This window comes from Mycena indigotica, assembly GCF_014461135.1.
Source record: "Mycena indigotica strain 171206Taipei chromosome Unknown Mind.scaff0003, whole genome shotgun sequence".
Taxonomy (NCBI): domain Eukaryota; kingdom Fungi; phylum Basidiomycota; class Agaricomycetes; order Agaricales; family Mycenaceae; genus Mycena; species Mycena indigotica.
The window spans coordinates 1,170,825-1,179,853 of record NW_023503002.1 but is presented as its reverse complement, the minus strand read 5'-3'; the positions used below and the strand labels follow the sequence as shown (position 1 = coordinate 1,179,853).

At 50.1% G+C, this 9,029-nt stretch overlaps 4 protein-coding genes across 4 annotated transcripts; 1 reads left to right on the top strand and 3 right to left on the bottom strand.

Moving 5' to 3' along the window:
- Nucleotides 1-1,191: 1,191 nt before the first annotated feature.
- Nucleotides 1,192-3,603, top strand: MIND_00306200 (Protein kinase domain-containing protein; the record flags this gene model as incomplete). Its single annotated transcript, XM_037359921.1, has 5 exons — nt 1,192-2,022; nt 2,071-2,223; nt 2,269-2,598; nt 2,652-3,169; nt 3,219-3,603. The coding sequence occupies exons 1-5, from the start codon at nt 1,198-1,200 to the stop codon at nt 3,601-3,603; spliced, it is 2,211 nt and encodes a 736-aa protein (XP_037222806.1). The 5' UTR covers nt 1,192-1,197.
- Nucleotides 3,604-3,667: 64 nt separating this feature from the next.
- On the bottom strand, nt 3,668-4,964 carry MIND_00306100 (BTB domain-containing protein; the record flags this gene model as incomplete). Its single annotated transcript, XM_037359920.1, has 3 exons — nt 3,668-4,108; nt 4,157-4,184; nt 4,240-4,964. 3 exons carry the CDS (start codon nt 4,962-4,964, stop codon nt 3,668-3,670), a joined length of 1,194 nt encoding a protein of 397 aa, XP_037222805.1.
- A 213-nt stretch (nt 4,965-5,177) lies between these two features.
- Nucleotides 5,178-6,100, bottom strand: MIND_00306000 (BTB domain-containing protein; the record flags this gene model as incomplete). Its single annotated transcript, XM_037359919.1, has 2 exons — nt 5,178-5,369; nt 5,420-6,100. The coding sequence occupies 2 exons, from the start codon at nt 6,098-6,100 to the stop codon at nt 5,178-5,180; spliced, it is 873 nt and encodes a 290-aa protein (XP_037222804.1).
- Nucleotides 6,101-6,238: 138 nt separating this feature from the next.
- On the bottom strand, nt 6,239-8,644 carry MIND_00305900 (Protein kinase domain-containing protein; the record flags this gene model as incomplete). Its single annotated transcript, XM_037359918.1, has 5 exons — nt 6,239-6,602; nt 6,652-7,169; nt 7,215-7,562; nt 7,613-7,753; nt 7,817-8,644. The coding sequence occupies 5 exons, from the start codon at nt 8,642-8,644 to the stop codon at nt 6,239-6,241; spliced, it is 2,199 nt and encodes a 732-aa protein (XP_037222803.1).
- Between the last annotated feature and the right edge of the window lie 385 nt (nt 8,645-9,029).

Sequence of the window (9,029 nt, the reverse complement as noted above, 5' to 3'; positions counted from 1 at the left end):
AGCATAGTTGCAGCTTTCATACACCACTGAGCTGTTGTTGCTTGATAATGCTGGGTAAGATCAGCTTCAGATCGAATTGGATAAGCCTTCAGGAATTTCTCATTAGAATTAAGCCGTTTTTCTTCCTGCAGAAAGCTGGGAATCTCTTTGGGTTCATTATCAGCAGAGACCTGGAATTTCAAGGCAGCTTCTGAGGATACTGCTACCAGAGACTCTGTAAATCCTGGAAGGTATTTGACATGTTTGAGTTGAAGGTCGGGGTGCAGATGTATGTCCCAAAATCCTGGGGACCGGGTGCTAGTTGATTTGGTATGATGAGCATCAGGATAAAACTCTGGTGCTTTGGCCAACAAAAAGTTGTGCAGTAGATCCTTGAGGTTAACACTGAGACTAGACATTTTATCTGTATGTGTGGGCCTGATTCAGAGGTTGAGCGCAGTAAGAGCAAACTTTGATGGGTAGAAGTTACAAGCATGCCAAAAACACGCCTTCTTATATGAGGCCCCGGGAAGCTCCACCAAAGCCTTGTCCGAGAAAATCAGCAATTTTGGCCTCAAAAACCTTACGATTTGGGCCTCAAAAACCTGAAATTGGACAAGGGTCATCACGTGCTTTCCAAAAGGGGAAATTTTGTGGGAAAATGGCACCAACCAAATTCGATACTTGGGTCAGAATTTCGACTTTACTTTGCGATGATAGGCACAGATGGCGCAGTTTACATTGTGCCTGCCTTCATCTAAGAATATTTTCCTGTGAGCCGAGTGAACCAAGGAATGAACTGACCAGTCTGACCAGAAAGAAGCCTGAAAAACCTCAAAACCGGACAAGGATTTCAAAATTTCCGCCTGAAAAACCTTAAATTCGGACAAGGAAATCGCCATTTTCCGCCCTCAAAAACCTCAAATTTCGGACAAGCCTTGAGTGGAGCTTCCCGGGGCCTCTTATATGGGGGCAATCAACAAAAAGAACAAGGTTGTCTTGCCCTTGTCTCCGTTGCTGTTGTTGTTATTGTTCAACTGGAGATCGATGATTGGTTGTCACATGAGTACTGTTAATGCTTGTTTGAATTCGGTCTGCTTTGTTTGGATAGCACTGGCAAGTAACTGCTAAGTTACTCGTAGTCCGACTCGAGCCTGACGCGGCATTACACGTGCGATCAATTACTTTCCATCATGTTCACACGTTAACCCTTTGCTCATGACATGTTCGGAAGCGCCGGAAATATCGACTATGGGCGAACTAGGAACTCTGCTCTCTTGGAGTCCTGCTCAGGTTCACGCCTCCACCAATCCTGCAATTCGTGCCCCACCGCCCATTCTCCCTCCACACCACTTCTATAATAAACACCTCCGCCGAGAGCTTATCTTAAAACGCGTGTTGTCGCTGCCGTTTCTCGTCGAAAATTTGTCTCAAACGGCTACTAAACTTGTCGACAGTATCACCGCCGATGAACTTGGGGAGGTTCCTACGACAGAGCTTTCAACACACCTTCAAACACGCCCCCGAAGGGAGATTGCCGGCGCGGACACAATTGCGGATTACTATTCCATATCGATTGGGGAGGTATGCACGGCTATTGCCTCCAAGCTTCTCATACCTCAATCGAGAGACTGGGGTTCAAGCGTTTGTTGGGCTCGGTTCACAACCGCTGATCGAACACTAGCTGCTACCGGTGTGGAAGAGCATGCATGTCTATATGTTTTGACAGACAAAGAAGACCGCAATATCACCCTCTTTCCCGGACACGCTGAGCTCCTGGGCGACCGGCTCTCCGACTGGCAACGATTAGCAGCATTCGGGCCTAAACTGGGAACGTGGATTCACCTGTCGCTTTGTCCGGAATCGGAGAGGTTGCTGGCCGATTTAGATCACTTTCCCGAAACCTCGTTTCCGTATAAACTCTGTCGGACGGTACATTCGAGTCAGACGGAAAGCACTTTTACTCGACCTCGCGATGCCGCCTCTGTGCCGTGGTCAATACCCGACAAGCTACTTGCTAGTGCTTCGTTTATCGATAGCGAGGTGAGAACTCGCCCAAATACTGTGTCCGATCCCTCACGCAAGAAGTAGCAGTCGAACAAAAATCTCCGTCCCAGAAACCAAAGCAGACGATCTGAGACCACACACAACGAAAAACCTCGCAGTGTTCCCTCTGCTCGTCGGAGACCCCACACGACAGCGCATCTTCCTTCACCTCTCACGGCTGAAGGATTGGTGCAATTGGTGAGCGTCGTAGCGAATATGTTGCATCGTCTCTAACAACGAAAGGCATGGGCTCGTGCGACGGAAAACAACTCAAGTTTGATTGTCTTCAATTGCGGCAACTACGAACGCATCTGTGTTCGTCATCGTGAAACGCAGACGCTCTTTATATCTCCTGTGTTTGACGTGACAGCCTGCAAAGACCCGGGGTACATCCAGCTACAGGTTGGGACTTATACCGCAATGACTCTAGATGCCATCGCACGGGCCAAAGAAGCCAAAAGAACCCCGGCACCGATTCGACGCAGCCCTCGAAAAAGGCGGAATCCAGACCCAACCGACTCACGAGCAAAAAAGCGACAGAAGATGTCTATAAAAACGAGGGAGAAACCTTTGGTAACCTGATTCACATTGGTTTTTCCACAACCATTCTCATGTATGGGTTTTAGCCACCAATAGCCATCGCTAGTCAGCGCGACATGATGTTTCTCACTTTGCAGTATGGCATTCACTGCTCCCCCGCCCCGGCCTCCTTCATCCGTGCTGCACAGTGTCTTGTGCATGCAACGAAACGAAAACCAAATTACAAGCCTCCAATCAAGCGCTCCTACAAACCTGAGGAGTACTTCGAACTTCTCCTGACCTCTCAGATTGGTGATGGGGCTACTGGCGTTGTCCATAGTGCCAATCTACGAGTAGTCACGAAGGCTGGAAGCGCTCTCACGCACGACAATCTCGTCCTTAAAATCGCATTTCAGGAACGTCAGCAAGTGCGGATGCGCCACGAATATGCCATCTACCAACGTCTGGCGGAACATGGCGTTACAGGTGTGCCGCAAGTGTATGGCCTTTTCGAAGACTTGGAGGGCGGCGCGATTGCGCTCCTCATGAACAACTGCGGCAAAACTATCTGGGACTTGCGACCTGATAAAAAAAGGGCCAGGACTGTAATCACCTCTGTTCAACGGTGAGTTTAGTTCCTATACCGTAAATTCTTCTTTAAAACCCCTCTGCAGAGCTCGATTTATCGAGATACTGACCAGCGTGCACCGTGCCGGCGTCAGACACTGCGACATACGAGCGGAAAACTTACTCATCGACACCGATGGGGAAGCGTTTATCGTTGATTTCGATCGGGGGCGGTTCGAGCCTAGCGAAGGAAAGAAGAAGTGGGAAATGGAGATCATGGATGTGGTAACGGAGGGTGGGCATCATGACTTCTCCATGCCCAGTCCCAAGTTCCCGGATGACGACAAGGAGTGGTGGCCACGCTCGCCAGTTCCGACACCGACCGAGGAATCAGACGAAGATACCCCCAAACCAAGGAGGTTTTGGCCGGCGACTGATACTAGTAACGAAGACACTGATGAGACAGACGAGTCGAATGAATCTGCCACTTGATTACATGCTGAGAGTTTTTATACGGGGTACTCAGTTTTGCGTGATAGTATATACCCAATCTCAACTACTCGAACAAGCAGATTCGCGAATGCTCCAAATCCCATCCCGTTCCCAAGACCCACGTGACAAAACTGGTGTGGAATTTCGGGTCCATCTCACCTGTTCGCAACAGCGGGTCCTGCATTATCGGCAATGTCAGCACAAACCACGCAGCCACCCAAGCTGTTCCAAGGGCTCGGCGCCATGCCGGGGACAGTGATGTGCGTTGAAAATAAAGCGAAACAAGCGTTTCGGAACCAATGGCAAGTGGCTGGAGGGAGAAGAACATGAGAGACCCGCCGCCAGGACCATAACCAACACGTTTGAGAGGGACGCGCTCGCCGAGTTGATGAACGAGTCCCGAGAGGAAAAAGGCGGTGGAGATGACTATGCAACGAGTTGAGAGGGAGCGGGGAGGGAGTTTCAGGACTGAATTGGCAAGGTACCGTCCGTGAGCGGTAAGGGACTGTAATTGTTGAATGACCAGAGGATCTGGAAAATTGATTCTGCATACCCGGCGGAGATATTGATGCCAGCCTCGTCTGGAGAATATGTTAGGTGAGCGAAAATTTAACAAGAACTAAGAGGCAGACTCACGCCCAAAATGCCCGCACACTTGTCAAATCTTCAAGCCTGCCGAATAATGGTGGCCAGTCCCGCGGTCGAGATATATCGAAGCCAACGGCAGCGATGCCGAGTAATAGATGAGGGATTGACAAAACACTCATGGCAAGAGCTGCCCAGCAAGCAGTCCCGGTGAGACGCCATAGCCAGCCTGCGTTCACCAGCCCTAATCTTGCGCAAAACACCGGATTCGAGTGCTGGTGGGCATTGGCGAAGTCGAGGGTGAGGAAGATGAACAGTAGCAGGAGGGTTCGTCTAATGAGGAAGGTGGATTTGGGAATATCTGGGAGCTGTGGTCGCAAGTGGCGAGGTTGATAGGCCCATCCAACGCCTCTGCCGCTTGTAAAGAGTAGGTCTAATGCCCAAACGAAGCGTTGCCGGAGTGTCTTTTCATCCAGAAAGCCAGTCCCTTGTTTCCATCGTCTCCCACTGCCCTCCTCTGGGCGATGTAATTCTCGCTCGAGTTGCACATCGGCGAGGAGGAGAAAGTCCGACGCCATTAGAAGGCATGCAAACCAAGTTGTGTTGGTTGTGTATCCCAACTCGCCATCGTACTGGACTTTTGCAGTGAGAAGGAGAATGGACAAGAAGAAAAGACGACGATGGCGGCGACCAGCGATTGTGACGAGAGGAGTAAGGGTAAAGGCGAAGAAAAGGGCGAAGTAGGCGAAGGGTTTCCATGAAAAAATGGCCGCCATCGTTGCGTGGAGCTAGTAGACCAATGAAGCTTACGTCTTGAAGCCATCCTTCTCGCTCCTTGAGAACGCTATCCAGCCGTATAAGCTTTTTCAAGCGAGGTTTGTGCGGATGTGTAAGGAAGGAGTGCGAACACCATGATGGTCAAGAGAAGGTTTGACAGATAAGAATTATTGATGCTACATATACAAATGCTTGTACACACTTATGTCCAGTCAAAGTCCTTCTGATGCTTTCTGGGACGCGGCCGTTATGCAGGCTTTGATATTTGCCACGGTCGATACTTGGTCGTAGTACATGTTGCCGCAGTGGCATTTGGCTCGCCAGCATGCTGCAGATTCAGGCCAGCCTGCCATATCAACGAGAATCCGGTCCCCTAGAGGTCGACGATTGAACTCCGAGATGATCTAGGACCAAAAGGTTGAGCCAAACGGTAAAGGAGCGGACAAAACAAGACCTTGGCTTTCAGAATTCGCCACGGGTAGTTGTCGCGTCGCTTTCCGCATGAACACTCTCGCGGCTCCTCATTCCCTGCAGCGAACAGGTCAGTGCCATCGAGGGACATCCGAAATCTGGCTTTGCATCGGTCATGGAAGGTAACAAGTTGCAGCAGGCTCCTTGACGAGAGCCGACATAGCATCGCGTCGAACTCTCCGCTTAGGAGGTCCAACTTCAGGGTTTGGACCAACGCAGATGCAGTCTCCTCTTGCCATCCGAATCGGGTGGCAAGGATATAGACTCGCAATGGCTCGTCCGAGAACATGGGTGATGGCAGCGCAGTGCGTGCAAAGGATAACGGACCAGGAGTGTCCCATTTCTCAATGAGCTCCAGAACAGCCTCGAACTCGTCAAAAGACTCCCAACGCGGAATTTCAAGGCCACACATCATTCGCAAAACGCGCTCCATAACGCTGTCGGAATCGCCAGTGTGTATTTCTTGCTGCTTCCTCGAGGGCTTGATATCGTCTTGGATGGGCTGGGGAAGCGAGAGCATGGTCCGAAAGAATCCGGACGTGTTTCGCAAGATGAAGCTATGGACACGGTATAGTGTGCCTTCAGAGGACTGGAGCAGGACATCCGCAGTCGCATCGTCGAAGTACGGGTGGAAGTAACTTTCTTTCGCTGCCGCCGTCGCCATGGGTTAAATGTGGAGATGATTCAAAGATGATTGCGCTCACGTGGCCGAATGCAAGAAAACTCAATTCTCAATTTTATTCAAATCTCATTTGTGGTAACAGCTGTGATACTGACTGAGCGAGACGAAGTAATTAACCAGTTACAGTAGCAAATCATCCGATCCACTCCTCGCATCCGAGTTTGCGTCAGACTCGCAGTCCTCGTCTGAATCTTCCTGGTCACTTGAATGTTCAGATGGTGTCGGAGTGCGTAACCAGATCTCGTTCCTAGTGCCAGGCGTTTCCGGACTAGGCATTGAGAAATCGTGAGGTATTCCGTTCATCAACTCTTGCAGAATGTCCATCTCCCGCTCTTTCTTCCCTTCACTCGGATTAAACCGTCCGCGGTCGAAATCGATGATGAAAGCCTCTCCTTTGCCATTTAAAACAAGGTTGGCATCACGAATATCATAGTGTCGCACTCCCGCACGATGAATGCTGGAGAGAATTTCTTTAAAGCGATCTCTGTGATGGCACTTCAGTTGAAGACATGCGAGACGAGAAGAGGAATTACTGTTGAGCCGGAGTGACAGAGATTCTGAACTTTGTCTTGTCTGGTCGCAAGGCATATAGATTTTGCCCGCAGTTATTCATGACCAAGGCAATCGCACCGCCTTCAAGATCCTCGAACAGCCCATAGATCTGTGGCACACCCATGACACCGTGCTCAGCGAGGCGGGAATACACAGCGTACTCGTGGCGCAGACGAGCCTGATCTTGACGCTTGAAGGTGAGTTTGACAACAAGATCGTCCTGAAGAATGATTTCTCCATTTTTGCTTGAAACTCGAGCGATGGCAGTGTGGACAGTTCCGGTTGCTCCGTCACCCAATTTGCGTCCAAGTATTATTTCGAAATACTCGTCGTGTCGATAGGCACGCTTGATTGCGGGAATCCTTCCATCTTTCCATTTCGATTTGTGAGTCAGACATGGCCCAGCACGAATGAACGAAGCAGGCGCCGGCGAGTGGTAAACGTCGTAACGTATGTGGAGGAGAAGCATGTTGCGTCCGCTGGCGAGAGACATGGTGGACTGATTTCAAGTTAGTAAAAGCAGTACACACAGAAGTAAACATACCATATTGGTCTTGACGGGATCAAGTGTGGCTTTGTGCCGCTTGGCTAGCGGCCGGGATGTCGTCTCCTCTGTATCAGGCCGAGAACGCTTTCTGGGACTTCTTCGAGGTTCTGCAGGAGGTGAAATAATCTTGGGAGGAGGCTTGGAACGAGCAATAGCATCTTTGATCAGGGCTAAATGTATGCCGACGTGAAGCTTGAGATAGCCAGGGTCTTTGCATGTAGTGATGTTGAACATTGGAGACATGAAGAGCGTCTGAGTGGCCCGATGGCGAACGCAAACTCGTTCATGGTCACCGCAGTTGATTATGATCAGGGTCGAGTCGGTCTCCACAGCACGCGCCCAACTCTAGAAAAAATCGCGCTAAGTCGCAACCGATTTCCAAATAGAAAGCTCACCAATTGCAAAAGCGCTGCAGCCGTTAGTGGTACTTCCTCTCGCGAAGTTGTTTCGCTTCTGCGACGAGCCGACGGTGTTATGCTCCTCGAAGGCGGTATTTTTTGTACCCGTGAACGTAACTTGCGCTTGGAACTCGATACCTGACAGTAAGATGAGATATGCAGGATGGATTCTGATGGATTCTGATGGATTCTGCTACTCACTGGAGGCGCTCCGAGACCTGATGGAAGGGTCCAAGGCGCGAGTAGTGCATCATATGGTTGCGGAGAGGAAGATGCGTTTTCGAGACCGGTGGTGCCACAGAGCTCGTATGGGAATTCGTCATCGAGATAAAACTTGTCCAATTCGGCTAGTAAAGAGTCGGAGTGTTCGGAATGGTTCATGAAGATCCAACTGCCCATCCCTGGTACAGATGTTGCGACCCGCTGAAGATCTTCATACAAAGATGAGTCGATTAACTCTCGGTGGCCATCAGGGAGTGCAACCATTCCCTCGCGCGATAGAAGAAACAAGTTGGCGTTGTCGTAGATGCCACTGTTGCTTTCTGGTGGTGGGATTAAGCGTCGCCTCCAGTGCACGTTCGGTAGCCATTGCCGCAGCTTTGGAATTAGCAGCCTAGTTACTATGTTGTCGCAGGCCCGGGCGATGCCATCTTCGTAGAGCTCCGCGATGTTTTCTGCGGTCGGTGGTTTTACATAGGACGTCGCCTCCAAATAGCTGGTAAAGGCTTCCGTTGGCAGCTGATCGCAGGATGTATTCTCCAGTGCGACAGCCAGAGCGTTGGATACAAGCTGGGAGATGTCATCAGCCAAGGAGTCCAGCGGCAAGATGCGCTTGAGGATCAACTGCTTGTCAATATGCTTGTTGTAGAAAGCGTGTGTTGGTAACTTGGGGGTAGAAATAGGTAGATGGCGTCGGGAAAACCTCTCCCTCAACGTAGGAGGATTTTGGCCGAGTATCGCATCCAAATCTTTAGCAAGCTCTTCTCTGCTAATCTCCGAGCCCCCCCAGCCTGTGGAACACTCTGCCATCGGATCGGATGCAACTCGTCAGGACAGTTGTCAGCATTGTGGGCGAGGGGATAATGATGGTCATGATCAACCAGCAAACAAAACACAAATAAACAAACTACGACAAATGGTGATCACAGGAACAAAACATGTTTCCTTGTAATTTCCTTTACAGTACTCCCTTGATCGTCGACGAATGGTTCACAACTTCATACTATCAAGACTACGTGGACCGATTTACCCACCTACTCTTCCTCTATTTGCTCTGAGTACCTAGAAGGCGGCGTTAGAGACAACATTTCCTCATTGTCTCCTGAAAGTGGAGGGCTCCGTATAAAAAAGTCGTCATGTCCATCCATGAGCTCTTTCAAGGCGTCCATTTCCCATTTTTTCCTCCCTTTGCTAG